This window comes from Chinchilla lanigera, unplaced genomic scaffold, assembly GCF_000276665.1.
Source record: "Chinchilla lanigera isolate Chin_1 unplaced genomic scaffold, ChiLan1.0 scaffold00053, whole genome shotgun sequence".
In the NCBI taxonomy this organism is placed as follows: Eukaryota; Metazoa; Chordata; class Mammalia; order Rodentia; family Chinchillidae; genus Chinchilla; species Chinchilla lanigera.
In genome coordinates this window covers 3,622,779-3,640,299 of record NW_004955454.1, presented here as the reverse complement: position 1 = coordinate 3,640,299, position 17,521 = coordinate 3,622,779, and the positions used below count along the sequence as shown (strand labels likewise).

At 38.3% G+C, this 17,521-nt stretch overlaps 1 protein-coding gene across 13 annotated transcripts in view; it reads right to left on the bottom strand.

Moving 5' to 3' along the window:
• Positions 1-17,521, bottom strand: part of Erc1 (ELKS/RAB6-interacting/CAST family member 1) — a 451,367-nt gene that overhangs the window by 395,977 nt on the left and 37,869 nt on the right. For all 13 annotated transcript variants that reach the window (XM_013520186.1, XM_013520192.1, XM_005395949.2 and 10 more), the window contains exon 2: positions 5,767-6,588. In XM_013520186.1, the coding sequence (XP_013375640.1) occupies positions 5,767-6,435 (669 nt within the window). In that variant the 5' untranslated portion in view covers positions 6,436-6,588. The remainder of the gene's footprint in view (positions 1-5,766; positions 6,589-17,521) is intronic.

The window sequence follows — 17,521 nt, the reverse complement described above, 5'->3', positions numbered from 1 at the left end:
AGCTAACACACTATAACCTATAATCCCAAATCACTGTAAATTTTATGTAGTCATATACATATATATACACACACACACAATCTTTTTTTTTTTTTTTTTTTTCATATTTTTGAGACATGGCCTCACTATGCAGTTCAAGCTGGCCTTGAGCTCACTTTGTAGCTCAGGCTGGTTTCTAATTCACAATGATCCTCCTGCCTCAGCCTCCAGAGTGCTGGGATTACAGGTGTGCGCCACCACACCAGGCTAATCTATTCTTGAAATGTACAGCTTTTAAAGAGAAATTTAATTAATGGCTAATTTTTCCACAATATTTCATGGGGCAGGGGAGTATCTTTTTGAGACAGGGTTTTGCTATACAGTTCAGGCAGGCCTTGAACTCCCTTTGTAGCCCAGGCTGGCCTCAAACTTGCAGTGATCTTCCTGCCTCAGCCTCCTGAGTGCTGAGATTACAGATGTGTACCACCACACTCAGCTTCCATGATATTTCTTATACTTGTAACAAGAAGTTGTTTCGGTCACTTTACAGTTAAATGAAATTGTGATTTTATTAAAAATACATCTCAGGGGCCAGGGATTTAGCTCAGTGGCACAGTGCCTGCCTGCAAGCATGAGGTCCTGAGTTCGATTCCCAGAAACCCCCCAAAAAATTTGAGATTGGATAATATTCAAATATGATGCATTATGATGCCTAATTAATTGCCTAAATATATATAGAGATCACCTACTTGGGCACTGACATATCAAAATTATAAAATCCAAATTTAACAAATCTTATATTTACTAAAATAATTTTAAAAGCCAATACCCAAGGAATACAAATACAGTTTCAAAGCCCCATGCTATATTGATATCTCATCATAAGACAAAAGAATACAAACTTTTTCTTCTCTTGATATTTATAATTCAATACCAAATCATTAAAACTCAAACTGTACTAGTACTTTACATTGTTTTTATTAGTATATATGTACAATACCTAATAAATACATTCATCATGGGAAGTGGAACATACACATACACCATCCTAATCCTTTTTCTTCCTCTTTTCTCTCCTTCCCATCCACATCCACTGATCCCTAGATGGGAATGAGTTGACATCTCACCGAACTCTACCTTCCTATTTACTATTATTCATCTTTTTAAAATTTTTTTGCTTTTTAAATTATTTATACTTTGGGTTTCTTATATAGGAGAAAAACTAATACTTAACATGTGTCATTTATTTCACTTAGCATTATGATTTCAAGTGCATCTATTTTCTGACAAATGACTGAAATATGTAATTCTTTATGGCTGAATAGTATTCCACTCTAGCTAAATAATACCCTTCCTTTACCCACTGATCTGCTGATGGGGAATACAGGACAATTCTAAGATTTAGCGATTATGAGCTGTGCTGTTAGAACCAGAGGTATGCATGTATCATTATAACATTATGTCTCAATTCCTTCAGGAAGATAACTACAAGAGGTATAGCCAAGTCTAATGGAATGTCTATTTTTAGTCTGAGGAATCCCCAGTTATTTTCACAAGATTGTGGTAGCTTACATTCCCACCAACAATGTATAAGGATTCCTTCTCATCAACAACCTTGCCAGCATCTGTTATTTTTTTAATTTTTGGCAATAGCCATTCTTTCTGAAGTAGGGTGAAATGTCATTTGCATTTTTCTAATGGACTAAGATGCCAAGCACTTTTTCATGTACCCACTAGCTATTTGTGCTGTTTCTTCTGATAAGGATCTACTCATTTTATCACCCCTCACACACTTTCTTTTTTGGATTGGGCCTTTTATTTTGGAGGGTCTAACTTTTTTTAATTCATTACATAATCTAAATCAGTGGTGGCAAGCCAAAGGCTCAAGCACTGTAGCAGGTTGCTTGTATCACTGAAAGCTCTAAAAGGTTTGACAACACCGTTCTAGATACTTGTTCTCTGTCTGAGGAGTACCCAGCAAAAATTTTTACCCTTTGCATGTTGTCTCTTCACTCTGTTGGTTGTTTCACTTGCTGGGCAGAAGCCTTTCAATTTTATATAAGCAGGGAATGTCTTTGCATTTTCTAATATTCTCTTCCATTGCTTTTTCTCAGAGGATTATAGTTTTCGTTGTAGAGGTCTTCCACTTCCTTGGTTCAATGAATTCCTATGTATTTCATTTTTTCTTTCAGCTACTGTGAATGGGATTATTTTTTCCAATTTCTTTCTTAGCTGATTTATTGTTGGTGTACAAGTATGCTATTTGTTGTATTTTGTGTACTAATTTTGTATCCTACTACTTTGTTGAATTTGTTTACTAGTTTTAGGAGTCTTCTGGTGGAGTTTTTGAGTCTTCTATGTAAAGCATCGTATTACCTGCAAATAAGGTTAGCTGGACTTTTTCTATTTTTTCAGGTAGTATCCTCTTTCTTTCTCCTGCCTGTTTTGACTAATGTTTTGACCATTATATTGAACAGAAGTGGTGACAGTGCATATCCTTGTCTTGTTCCTGATTTTACAGGTAATGCTTTCAGTTTTCCATTCCATATGTGGGTTAATGGGTTTGTCAAACCTCTTTATCAGTTTGAGGCAAGACCCTTGTTTGTCATGATTTTTATCATGAATGATGTTAGATTTTGTCAAAGGCTTTTCCTCTATCTATTGAGATGATCAAGTGATTTTTGTTCTTGCTTCAGTTTATCAGGTATAATATTGCAGTTATTGATTTAAATGTTAAACCATTCTTACATCCCTATATGAGGCCAACTTTGTCATAATGATTTATTGCAGTCTGTTTACCAAATCTCAATTAGGACTGAACTCACTATATAGTCCAGACTGGCCTTAAACTTGTGGTGATCCTCCTGGCTCAGCCTCCTGAGTGATAAGATTATAGGCATGCATCACTACACCCAGTAACTGAACGTTTTATTAATTAAAACTTTTATCTGTTCATTGAAATCTTCTTTAAGCTCAATAAACACATTGTGCCCATTATGTTTTTGAGTTATTTTCCTATAAACTTCATCTACGTCAGTATCGATGAAATCAGCTGTTTTGAGAGTTAAGGGTTTTTTAGAAGTACCTGTTGCCCTGCTTCCTCATGTTTCTATTGTTTTGTCCTGCAGGCTGAAAATCACTTAGGGTAGAAAAACACTCTGTCACTACTTTATAGATCTCTTTAGTTAGCTCCTGTATGCCTGTGATGGGTCCTTGCATTTATTTATATCCCTCTTCAACTACTCAGTATAAGAGTCAGTTCCAGTTGCTGCCCTGCAAAACCTGGCAAGTGGTCTTTAAGCATCTCCTGAGTGCTGCTAGGTCTAATCTGCTATCTTTACATTTAGGAATAATAGTATTTTTGGTATTGTACTTTATTTTCTGACAACTAACTGTAAACTAAACAAAAAAATATGTATTTCTTCATTCTACTCACATTATTATTTAAACATTTATCTTGTACATCAGTGATTTGCAAACCATCTAGAGGTGGTTGGAGAGATAATTTAGTGGTACAGCTCTTGCCTAGCATGTATAAGGCACAAGGTTCAATCCCAAAACTTGTATAAATAACAAACAAACAAGCAAGTAAGTTCAAAAATGATACTACAAAACTATCAAAAATTCTCTATGTCAGTCTCCCAAGAACTGGGATTACAGACATGTGCCACCATGCCTGGCAGGAATATTTTTTAAAGGACATTTTCTCTAACTTTTTAAGGCTGGATCTCTAATAGAGATGTAAGTGTATTAAAGTATTCAAATTTCCAAAAGGGATAAATTTAATTACTAGTTAAAAAGTAAAAGTCAAGTAGTTTGAGGTTATGTTCTCTGAGAAAGAATTAAACTACAATTTCTAATTACTTTGAAATCACTGACTTAAAAGAACTCAAGGCTTAATTTTCAATTTACATAAGTTATTTCAAGTAAAATTTGTAGATTTTTAACTGAAAAATTAAATTAACTAATATAAAGTGAATGAAACAGTACAAAAGCATTAAAAATGATTTAGATATACATTGAACGACTTTAACATACAGGAGAAATGTCGACTTAAGAAACGGCCACAGCATAACACCTACAATATTCCCCTTGTATAAAATTTGTTATGTATGAACACATTGATATTCATGAAGGAGATACATCAAAATGTTAACAATACAATAGTATGATTGTAGGATGTAAGGTAAATGTTGCTATCTTATTTATATCTTTATTCCATTTATGACCCCCCCACCAAAAGAGAAATTTTTATCTCTGTAAGAGTAGCTTTAAAATGCAAAACACAGTATTACTAGAGATTTTCAGTAGCCAAAACAGCAGACCTGAATACTTGAACTCAGTTTAACAATACACTCAAGACAATCAACAGATATCATAAATTAGATCTCCTTCAGAGACACAGATCATTTCCCTTTTTTTTGACACAAATCACTTCTAACTCCTTTACTTCTTAGCATCATTCAATAACACTGCAGAAATTTAGATAACTTTATTACTTTCTATGTAATTCTTAATAACCTAACCTAAAAATAAAGTATAATACCAACAATATGGTAGCTACTTTAAAATTATCCTTTAAGGATATAAAATAGTTTCCTTTTTTCTTTTTTTTTTTTCCTTTCTCTTTAAAGTACTACTAGGGATTGAACCTAGGGCCTTCTCACTGAGCCACATTCCTGGTTCTTTTTAAATTATGTTTATTTTAAGATAGGGTCTTGCTAAATCAATAAGTTGCTCAGGCTGAGCTTTAATTTGTGGTCTTCCTTTCTCAGCCTCACAAAGGGCTAGGATTACGGGAGTATGTAATTCGGTAATACTTCTGGCTGGGTACAAGATAATTTTTTTAACAAAGCAAAAAAGGCAGGTAATTCAAGCTTCCAAGTTTAAGACATGTTCTAAAAATCTTTTAAACAAAAACGATGTCTAAGAGTTTAATTGCTATAGGCTAAATATGTTTTGCTCACATCTTTGTAGTTATATATCAGTGATTGTGACATAGCTGTCACCAAGCATCAACCATCACCTGGAAGAGTAAAGAAAAGTAATGAATGCTTTGTATAACCACTAAGATACTACTTAGCTTAAACCACAATACTCTGTAATTATAACGCCTACAAATTTTACTTTCTCAAAGCAACCATCACACCTACTTGCCATTCCTCCCTCTGAAAGAACTGAAGAACATCAAAAAGTACATAAGCATCCAGAAGTAAACCTTTGATGAATGTCAACAAAAAAAGTGACTCAGTATTAGCACCTAATTAAAACTTACACCAATAATATTAGTTTTCATAAAGTAGTAACTGTTCTGGTTTGACAGCACAGTGATTTAATTTGTTATAGTTGAAGTTTCTTTGGTAAGATTGAGTTTTTTGACATTTACTGTAACAAATATTGATGGTATACCTTATACTTATTAAGGTACACAATCTAATTTTGGAGATGAATGTTAAAATTATATGGCAAAATTATAGTCATATAAGAACTGAAAAAGAAATGAAAAAGAAAAGAAAGTATATATTGAAAGATAATTCACGAATAGAAAAGAGAAGCCAGGAAAAAAAAAAAAAAACAAGAATAACAGGGAGCAAGCAGATATGGCACCCAATTTAAAAAAATCAGAGCCTCAGCAAATCTGAAAAAGGATGAGATACTGTGGAGAAAAAACACTAAAATAAATAAGGTAAGGAAAAGTAAGTGAACTAAGTATAAAAAGAAAAAGAATAATTCATTTTTGTATAAACATAAATTCAGCCAATAACATAGATGACATATAAAACTAACCTGGTTTTCTTCCTGCACAACTCTATACTGTTCTTTCCAAATGGTGATTTTGGAAGCTTCATCTTTTCTCAAGGCTCGCTCTTTCTTCAGCTCTGGGCTCCAAAAGGTCTTGATGCTATTCATTGAAGAACTCAATTTGCTCTCCTTTACTTCTACATCCTTCCGCAAGAGATCATTTTCCCTTAATACCTCCTTCAGCTGTGTCTGCAAATCCATGATGGTGTTATCTCTTGCCTGACGAAGAGAGTGAGGTACGGTGGATGCCAAACTCACAGGAGGGAGGTGATGCTCTCCAAATGCTATGGTGTCACTAGCAACTCCACTACTGGCTATATTGGGGCTACTGCCCATAGCAGTCATCCTAACACCATAAGGCAGATGTCCCCCAGAACGGCCAAGTGTCATGGTGCTTTTAGGTGTTTCTGAACCTACGTTTTCATGGTCACTTAGGTACATAGGGCCAGATGTAGCATAGGCAGCATTTAAGGATTGTATATTCTCCATTGAAAGGGTTTTGCCACTGGCACCTCCAACACTGCTTCCAGAACTCCCTCCTGTACTATTGGTCCGACGATGACCTAAGCGAGGAGAGCGTGGAAGCCTGGGTGAACGCCCAGGGCTCTGGTTGCTTGGTTCCACCTTCCCAACTGAGCGAGCACTCCCATACATGGTTGCAAGGTGAACTTAGGTGCCAAGAAAGGTGTATAGCAAAAAAAAAAAAATGGAACTCTGTGAGGTTTCTCTTTGTCTGTAAGTCAGCTTAAAGATATCAGAAATAACAGGTCACCAGGTCCAGTCTTGAAGAAATATCTTACGCCATATCTGTAATGAAAAGATCATACATTAAATCCTCCAATCATAAATATTTCCCTTCTCAGAAACATTCCATTACCCCTAATTTGTGAAAGATCTCCCTTCTGTCATCCATTTACTCATAGATTCAAGAAGGAATTATAGTACAATGTATTTCATAGTAAATACCATTATAAAAATTTAATACAAAACACCACATAAAAATTTTATATGTCGTAAAGCTGGATACTAAAAATATAGAATGCAACTGGAAAAGAAAAGCTACACGTAACATTTCAAAACAGAAAAATCATTCAATAAATGGGATCTGAACAATTTGTATTTTTGGCAAAAATACTTCAGATGACACACTAAAGTAATTTCCACGTACATTAAAGATATACTTTTTAAAAGAGGAATCAAGATATATCATGTATAGGTGCAATTTCCCTATGAGGAATGTGATCATTATGTATATCTAAATTGTACCAACTTAATAAAAATATACAATTATTTTAAATATTAAAAGTACTATGAAAAATTTAAGAGAATGTTCTTGTAAACTTGAGTTAGAATAAGGCTTCTTAACCAGAAAGCAAAAAACTAATACACTTAATCATGACAAAATAGTATACCAAAAAACTACCCTACATAAAATTTCCACATAAATCAAACTAAGTGAAAAATATGTTCAACATATATATAAAGATCTGTTAATACATATAGAAATCCAGCATGGGACACACTAAATTTGAAAAAGCAAATGCCAGAAGGCAACTCCACTTACAAAGCTTTTTCTTAAAACTACTATAAAAGTTAAAAATTTTTACACAAGAAAATATGTTCTTACTCTGTAAGAATAATTAAAATGAATTTTAAAAATACATACTATAGCTATCTACTTTTCACACTTCTCTCAAAGATAAGTCAGTACACCAATGGTTCAATTCACAAAATCAACTTTCAATGGTTTGATTTCCAAGGGGCTGGGGATTTAGCTCAGCAGCACAGCGCCTGCCTGGCAAGCACAAGGTCTTGAGTTTGATTCCTGGTACCGGAAAAAAACCGAAAAAACAAAAAAATGGTTTGATTTCCAGTTTTTACTTTTCTTTCTTTCTTCTTCTTGGGTTTTTGTTTGTTTGGGTTAGAATTTTTGTTTTACGCTTTTTGTTTGCTTGCTTGTTTACTTTTTGAGATAACATCTCACTGTAGTCCAGGCTGGCCCTGAATTTTGTGATCTTCTTGTCTCAGCTTCCTGAGTCCTGGGATTATCATGAGCCACCGGGCCTGACTCCTTTTCTTGTTTTTTAGAGACAAGGGTCTTTACCATGTTGCCCAGGCTGGCCTGGAACTCCTGGACTCAAACATTCCTGCTACCCTAGCCTCCTGAACGGGGGGATCTGAGGCATGCACCACTATGCCCAGCTAACTATCAACATTACAACAGTGAAAGTGCTATATACATTCAGTAGAAACCATATTTCCAATTTTGAATTTTGATCTTTTCCTAGGTACTAGGAGATGCTGAGCAGCAGCAATGAGGCACAGCTCCTAGTCAGCCACCTAACTGTAAAAGTAAACAATCAAAACTCTCAAGCACATTGTGTTACTAAGCTATGATGCTTAGTAGGCTAGGTGTATTCAATACACTTTTAACTTACAATATTTTCAACTTACAACAGGTTTATCAGGACATATTCCCATGAAAACTCAAGTACCATCTATGTATCTAAACTAGGTCTCTGATTTCCTGACATGATTCTTCCAAAGAATTGCCTTAAGTAACAATAGGCTTCAACCTATTAAATACTCTTTTCCCCAAATGTATTACTATATAGAATTTATCTTATAAATGTTACTTCACACAAATGGCACCCAAGTAAACCATAAGGTCAAAAACAGAATTTCAAAGTGACTGTATACTTTGGTCAAACTCAGATTAAAAATCTTTAAAAGCATGAACACACTGGCAATCTCATCTCTGCATTAGTAAACCAGTAAAGAAAGCCCTAAGGTACACAAGGAACAGGACAGAAAATAGATCCTGCACCTTTAAAAAAAAATCCCAACCTTTCCTCCAAATTAGAAATAGCAGTGGTTCACTAAGCTCAGAAACTGCAATGTTTTCCTAGCAATATTAAGAAATTTCTTTCCAGGACTGCTGAGCATAGTGGGGCACACCTATAATCCCAGCACCCGGAAGGCTGAGGCAAGAGGAATGCTGTGTATTTGAGGCCAGCCTGGGACTCAAAGTGATTTCAAGGCCAGCCTGAACTACAGAGCGAGACCCTGTCTCAAAAAAAAAAAATTTATTTCCAGAACTAATGTAGTTCATGAAGTAAAAATTCCTTTTCCTAGTTAATCTGGACTATCTGGCAATATATTATATACTACTGTTGGAGATTAACTGTATTTTAAGGTCAAAGAAGCATAGAAAACCTTTTCAGTAATCTGAATTTTACTTAAAATAATGAGCTATTGTTACTTGAAATCCTTTGAATGATAACAAAAGCTAATATATAGTAAATGTTCACCATTTCAGGACACATCTTTGGTTTTCCGAAGTGTAAAATTTAATCACATTTATTTATCTATTAAAAGAAGGTCTTTAAAAAACAGGAGGCAAAAATAAATAAATGGATAAATAAAAGCAACAAAATACAAAGTAACACAGTCATGGGCCACATAACGGCATTTCTGTCAACATATAAGGCTGTTATCATAAGATTATATTGGCTGGTGGTATCTGGGGATATCTTACCTTACATAACCACATTCTGGTTTCCTCACAACAAAATCATCTAACTGCGTTTTTCCAAATATCATGACTATTAATGGCTCTAATTCAGAAATGCAGAGTCTCAGGGGTAATCATGCCATAAGAATATTTTTCTCCCAGTGTTGGGGACCAAACACATGACTTCACGCATGCCAGGCAAGCACTCCACCACTGAACTGTATCTGCAGTCCCATGCCATCAGAACTTTTAAATGCCACAATCAACTTCTCCAGATTTCCTCAGTAAGAGGCTATGAAGATGCTGGCCCCAAGAGGGCAAAGACCTGGTCCCACACTACAGGGAAGGAGAGGAAAAAGAACAGGAAGGAATGAAATAAGTATGGTGTTTTCTACTGTCTCACTGTCTTTCCTCTCCCCTTTCTTCCTTACACTGTGAAAGATCCTTGCACATCTGGACACACAGTCCGGTGGTAATCTGAGGCAATATGAGGTCCTTTCATCACCTCAGAGCTAGTTTTGAACAAAGCCTTTCTTCTTTTCACCAAAATATGACCTCCGATGTTTTTGTAGGGTGGTGAGGATATGCACCTGAGCAGCAGGTAATACTCTCACCTGATTCATTTACATCAACATCCATCCATAAAAGCTTTTTCTCCACTAAACTAAAATTGGCCCTTCCACAGGCACTTCAGTACCAATGCACTTCCTCAGAAGAACTTTATATAATGACTGTTTTTCCTCTTGAGTGTCTCTGTAACTTCCATATATAATGTACTATCTTAAGCACTCTCAACTTTTTTTATCCTCTCTTGGTTTTCTTCATTTCACTCTTTCTGTCCCCTTCCTTCTTTGTTCATTCCTCCCTTAAATGTTTCTCATCTTCAGAGTTATCTCCTCATCCCTGTATTACTTTTACATAGTACTGACATAGGATCAAAGAAATAAAAACTAAGTACAAAAAAGACAAGGAAATTGGTATTTTTAAAAATGTACTTAAATACAGCTTTAAGATGCAGAAGTTACTAAAGTCTTTTTCCCTCCCAGGAAACTCACTCAAAAAAAAAAAAATCCTAAAGGTCTTAGAAGACAATAAAGCTGTAAATCCAGGCTCTGGACCTATCCTTTTCACCTGTAAACTTCACTTTCTGTAAATTGCGCCCCCAAGGAGGCAGCAGTATTGGTGAACAGCATATCTCAACTTCAAACACAATTAAATGGCTTGCATTATAACCTTACAGACACTAAAAATACACATCCTAAATCAACCATCTTGAAGACACCCTCTGAACTATACCTAACTCAGAGTTATGATGTATCTCATTTCTCTGAGAGCCCAGTCTATTCGTGAGTACAGTATGTCCCAAGATCTCTAATAAACCCTTCTCGTGTCTCTTACTGACATATCCTAAATTTTTTTTCTGAACAAGAGTCAGTGAACCTGCAAGCTTATTCTACAAGGGTGGGATAGGTTCCTTATATCACCTCAAGAACCCTCCAACCCAGCAAAATGACAGTATCATCCTTGGGGAATTCTTCTATCCCAATTCTCCCTACCCTGACCAGCTTAAAATCATCTGTACAACGAAGATGGACAACTCTAATTACGTTTCTCACATGCACCTCAAGTTCATCATGCCCTCAAACTGAACATCTGGGTCTGCCCACTCCATAACCAAACCTGGCCTAGCTGTAGGGAAAAAAACATGGTAGTAATACAGTTAGAAACAAAGAAGCTGAGTGACTCACACCCTTCCCTCCATTCAACTCTTGACAGTTCCCAACCCTTATTCCTGCTTCTATTTTCAAGAGAGGCAGGAAATAAAGTAACAAAAGCCTAGGACAGTGATGGAGAACATTTTAGAGACCGAATGCCCAAACCACAACCAAACTGCACTTATTTACTACAAAGTACCAACACTGCAGTTAAGACTGAATACTAAGATTTTAGTTTTTTTTTAAAAAAAAAAAAAAAATTTAAAAGAAAAAACCACAATAACAGAGCTTTCAATGATACAAACAGCCCAGGGCAGCACATGTGCCACAGGTCCATCACTGCCCTAACACTGGTGCCAAGGGAGATTCAGTGGGAGGCACCAAAAGCAGAGGTGTCTGGCCGAATTATAGGCCTTTTTTCCCCTTTTTCCTATTGCTGCTGCTGCTACCGTTGACTGGCATGCAGTGCTTTTCTGCCACCCCAGGCCCTGAACACAACCTCCCATGATTTGGGGGTTATTTTTTGTTTTTTGAGACAAGGTTTCACTATGTATTTCATGTTAGCCTTGGCCTCACTATGTAGCCCAGGCTGGCCTCGAACTGTCAGCGATCCTCCTGCATTAGCCTCCCAGGTGCTGGGATTACAGCCATGCTCCGCCATAGTAAATGTAGCTACTTACTACATACTCCTGGGTGTACGCTTGGCAATTCTTTCTTGGTCGCACAGGAACCTTGACTATTACTGGCTCATCCAACTGTAACATCAGGAGGCCTCAATGGACAACAAGCCACGGGCCTTTATTGCACAGTAACCCAAGACCCTACCAAACATCAGAGGTACCAGCTGCCCACAGTCCTTTGGAGACTTCAGCAGAAGCAGACAACCAGCAACTCAAGCAAAAAAGTGAGTAACCATTTTTCCTCTAGTCTCCCTTTCACAAGTGACCAAGACACTTCTTGGGCATGCTGGGTAAGTGGCCAACTTTGTGGAAATGACTGGGTTGTGCGGCAAAAAACTTCTGTCTTTATGGGGCACAGGTGGAACCCTGCCAATCAGCTGGGCTTATATTTTGTTGCTGGTCCACACAAGGAGGATAATCTATCTTGGAGGCTGTGACACAGGCCTCAGTGGGGAAAGACCTAAGCTGAGCAGCACAGAGTAGAGAAGGCCACTGCCAGAAGCACAGCCAGCCACAGCAGGGGACCAGGAGGCATGGAGTAACTGGCCCATCTGAACTGTCTTCTCTGTGGAGTACTTGGTAACTTGCCCTAGACTTGGGTAGCTCTTGGTTTAGCAGCAAGGGTGCTTGTGTTTCCCTGTGGGCCAGGGGCTCATGACTCAGTGCGCTTGCTTTCCACAGGTTTTCGTTTCTTTCTTTTCTGATCCCCTCTCCTCCTCAGGCCTTCCGTATTACAGTGTTCCATTTGTTAAACTGTTAGTTCTGGGTACCTCAACAACAGGGTTAAGAGGTACAATGTCTTCCCCTACGGGAAGTGAAAACTTTGCCCACTTTAAAATTCCTACCACCCCCAAGCCCAACTCTACTAGCTGCAAAGCAGAAGTCTAGCCAACTCTAGCTGACTCGATCCTCTCAGCCCTAAAGCCCACCTACAGCTGTCACTGTGTGAAGAAGTTTGCTAATATTAGTTTGCTCCCCTTTTTACTCAGTTTTGTTTTTATTGTGGTAACTGTGGCTTTAAATTTATGCCTCCATCTCAAAGAATGTGTAGCCTATATTTGCAGACTTAATTACACAGTACCTGACTTGAGATTTTTGCCACCAAATCTGTATACTTTGTGGCCTGAGTCTTATTTCCAATTTTTAGAATATCAGTTAGTAGAATATCATCCGTGGAAATGCCCATTTTTCTAGCAGAGGGACAGAGAGCCGTATCTCTGTGGAACTCTTCAGAGTTTTGGGGTTCTATACAGCAAGGCAATTGCTAGCCCTTCCAAAACAGGATAATAGGTGGGGTTTTCTTAATCAGATTTTATTGGTATGTTTTAGATATACATAATCATTCATCATACAGAATTTGTACCTGTACATGATATAACTTGATTTTTTTCCCATTCCCCTACCCTCCCTTCAACCCCTCCACCCCTCTCCATTTATAAAAGCTTTGTTTCCATTTTTTTCTGCTTTTCTCATTTTTTTTTTTTACTTTTCCCTTCTTTATCCCCTCCCCCTTTGTTCCCCTCCCCATTTGAACATTTTCTTCCTATTTCACAATACCTATTATACATTTTGGTCCTTATTTACACTATTTCTCACATTAAAGAAACAATGCAATATTTACACTGTGTGTGTCCAATTACACTTAGTGTGTCCCATTTCGCTTAAGAGTATGGTCTCAAGGTGCATCCATTTACTTAGAAATGTCTCGAGCTTAACCTTCTTTATGGCAGAGTAATACTCCATGGTATAAAAAAAAAACACATCTTCTTTATCCATTCACCAGTTGATGGGTAGACACAGATGTACATATATTGCTACGGTATGCTTTTAATTCTTTCAGGAAGATACTAAGAAGTGAAATAGTTGAGTCAAATGGAACATCTAGTCCTAGTTTTTTGAGGAATCTCTATACTGCTTTCCACAGTGGTTGTACCAGTCTACACTCCCACCAACAGTGGAGAAGGTTCCTTTTTCCCCACAGCCCTACCAGCATTTGTTACTGGTTGACTTCTTAATGATAAGAGCTGGTTTTAAAACTGGTTGACAGCCAGTGAAGCATCACAGTTCTGGACTGTGAACTCTGCCAACACAGGCATGATTATAAGGTCCCAGACATCCAGCCCCAGGAAGTTCAGCTTTATCAAGAAATGCTTTGATATAAGCTGAAAAGGGTCATAGAAAATCTAGAGGATGCTCTATCAGGTTTACACATGAAACTAACCCAGGAAAAGGCTCTGTATGGTTTCTATGACCTAATCCCAAGGAATTCAGCCTAACCATGTCATACCCCTGTTACTAAAAGGCTCAGGACAAAACCTAGTTTCTACCCCATCTATCTACAGACCTATCATGAGAAATGCCTCGTCTATTTCTTCTAATTGCACCCTCAATCACTGGGAAGAGTCCCAACCTAAGATCCTTCAAAGAGATCACCTTATATTACTAATTAAAAAAAAAAAAAATAGCCCATGTATCCAACTGGGAAGATGTGGCCACTCCTCAGCAGCTTAAAATATAATGTCATATTTCAATTATATCTTTACTGTACCAAACAAGAAAAATGGTCAGAAGTGCCTTACATTCGGCCCCCTACCTGAGGCCTAATCATACCCTACAAATAATGAGTCTTCTGTTGATGCTGCAGAGGCCCTCCTCCTGTCAGTTCCTCCTCTTCAGCAACCTGCTCAGTCCATACCCTCAGGCAATAAAGACCATCTCCTGAGTCCACACCACACTAGGTATGAGCTGACCTACCATAGACTCACCCACTTAGACTCTGGGTCTAGAGGTTCTAGAAAAGGTCAGATTATCCTGAAACAGAACTTTATTAGTCAGCTCTAAATATTAGGAAAAGGCTCTGGAAACTTCAACTGGGCCCACAAACCATTTGGTGTTCAATAATGTGATGAAGTAGAGGACAAACAACTGAATAAGGAAAAGAAAAGGCTAAAGACATGCTTGCCCCTTTTGATAACATTCATGACAAAGTCCACAGCACTAGGGTACTCTAAGAGAATCCAAAGAGTGCTTCAGGACTGGGGAAATAGCTCAGTGGAATAAGCACCTGCCTGGCAAGCGCAAGGTTGTGAGTTCAATCCCCAGTACTGCAAAAAAAAAAAAAAAAAAAAAAACCGAAGAGTGCTTCAAGGGCAAACAGATGGGGCACTGGGCAAAGAAATGCCCTTGGAAACTGCCTAGCCCTTGCTGGACCTGTCAGAACAGAGAAAAAGACCGTAGGCATTGGAAGGGAGACTGTCCTTGTTCCCAGAGAGGGATGAGATGATCTCTCACCAAGATGGTCAAGAAAAATTGCAGACAGTGAATGGTGATGGTGCCTGAGGGTGCCTACAAGAGTATACAATTAATTCACAGGAGCCTTGAATAAGTCTAGATGTAACAAACAAACAAATTATACTTTCCTACAATACTGAGGCAACTTGTTCAATTCTAACTGTTTTTGGGGGTTTGTTATTTGAGACAAGGTCTTGCTATGCAGCTTAGACTGGCCTCAAACTTGCAGCAATCTTCCTGCCTCAGTCTCCTGAGCACTGGGATTACAGGCATGCACCACCACACCTGGCCTCAATTCTTGTTTCTTACTGGAGTGAGCTTTCATTCCTTTCTAAAACTGTTGTGGGCCTTGAGTGAATTAACTGGACGGCTTTCTTTACCCCTACTCTGAACTGCCATTTGGAACATTTCCTTTTCTAAGGTGCCTTTACGGTAATACTGGAGTGCCCCAAACTAATAATTAAAAGAGATACACTCTTCCTGCTTAGGACCACTCTGATACTTGAACCTTGTGTCCTAGTTGCTAGGGACCCAGCCAGTCTGACCCCCAGAAGCCCAATGTCTCTGCCAGGAGTAGATCCTTAAATATGCCATGACAGCCAGGTGTAGTGGCTCACACCTGTAATCCCAGCACTCAGGAGGCTGAAGCAGGAGGATTGCTGAGAGTTCAAAGCCAACCTGGGCCACAAAATGAGTTCAAGGCCAGCCTGAACTGCATCGTGAAACCCTGTCTCAAGAAGACAAAAAAAAAAAAAAAGCTATAATAGCACCCCAGGGAGAATTGTTAAGGCCACTCCAGTAGTGATTTAGCTAGAGGACCCTAATCTACATCCTCACAAAAGTCTATTTCCGTTTTTTAAAAAAAGCTAGATTAGGGTTAAAACAAATTATTGATAACTTTTTGGCTACAGGGTTACTGGTGCCATGCCAATCCCCACAAATAGTCAAGCTGTCAAAAGTATCGCCTAATACAAGATCTCACAACCTTATTAACCACTCCTTCTGCCACTAAGGTACAGGAAATAGATAGTTAGATCTACCTCTCCAGGTTAAAGCCCAAGCCACCTGAGAACCAGACAACAAAAAAACAGGGACCACAAACTTCATACACCTGTGAACCAGTAGATGACCTCAAGCTTCTTTTCAGGAAACACCAACTGAATATAAAATGGTTTGCACCCTCTAAGGAAATTGTGTGCGTAGTCTCGCTACTGTCTTGTTTACTACACTTCAGGTTCCTTAAATCAAGTTGTAACATGACATCTTTTGGGTGTTTTTGTTTCTTTTGGAATCACCTGGATTATTTTTAAACTGCCTCTAATAGATATAATAAACAGTAACTACTTACATGAGGCCTTAAAGTTAATCATATTTTTCTCCTGTCATCAACAGCCACCTAAGACTTGACAGCCTAGGCACAGTTGCCCACAATACTACCTTCCTTTAAAACCAGGTAAGGTGCACTCAGGAGGCTGAGGCAGAACAACTGCTGTGAGTTCAAGGCCAGCCTAGGCTACAAAGTGAGTTCAAGACCAGACTGAACTACAGAGCAAGACCCTGTCTCAAAAAAAAAAAAAAAAGACCAGATAGACTCACTAACAGCAATGGCCGTACAACATCACAAGCAACTAGATCTCCTAACAACTAAAACAAAGTGGCAATGTTTGTCCCTAAAAGAAAAATGTACATAGTGGCTGAGCATGCTCCCAAAAATCCATGAAGAACTACTTGAGTCTTGATGTCCTGGCCAAATATCTGGAACTGAAGGACTTGGTTATTGTCTTGGACACAGGCTCTATTAATGCTTCTCATAACTTTAGTATTTAGATCTTACATACTTAATCCCTTAGTCAAATGTGTTTCTTCTTGTTTGACAGCCAACTACTGGCAATGACCATAACTCAGATCAGAACCTGCTTCGATATCCACAGGCCAAGAAATCTTCAGAGAAAGAGCTTAGCTCCTTTGGACTCACGTATCAGTCAAGATGAGGGTTCCTTCATGTTCTTGTGGGTACAGCCAACACCCCTATTCAGCCTAAAGTAGCTACAGAAGATGGAACTTCCTCCTTCGACTCTGCTTAAAAAATTCTTGGGGATCAGGGCTCTCAGGGGGTAATAGTACAGTTAGAAACAAAGATGCTGAGTGAGTCACTCCCTTCCCTCCATCTAACTCTAAACAGCACCCAAAGATTATTCCTGCTTCCATTATCCTAAAAGAAGTAGAAAATAAAGTAGGCGCCGTGGCGCACACCTGTAATCCCAGCACTCGGGAGGCTGAGGCAGGAGGATTCTTGCAAGTTCAAGGCCAGCCTGAGCTACAAAGTGAGCTCAAGGTCAGCCTGAACTGCATAATGAGACCACGTCACAAAAAGACAAGAAAGAGAGAAAGAGAGAGAGAAAGAGGAAGAGAGGAAGGGAGGAAGGGAGGAAAGGAAGAAGGGAGGAAGGGAGGAAGGGAAGAAGGCTAGAAGGGAGGGAAGGAGGGAGGAAGGAAAGAAGGGAGGGAGGGAGGGAGGGAGGAAGGGAAGAAGGGAAGAA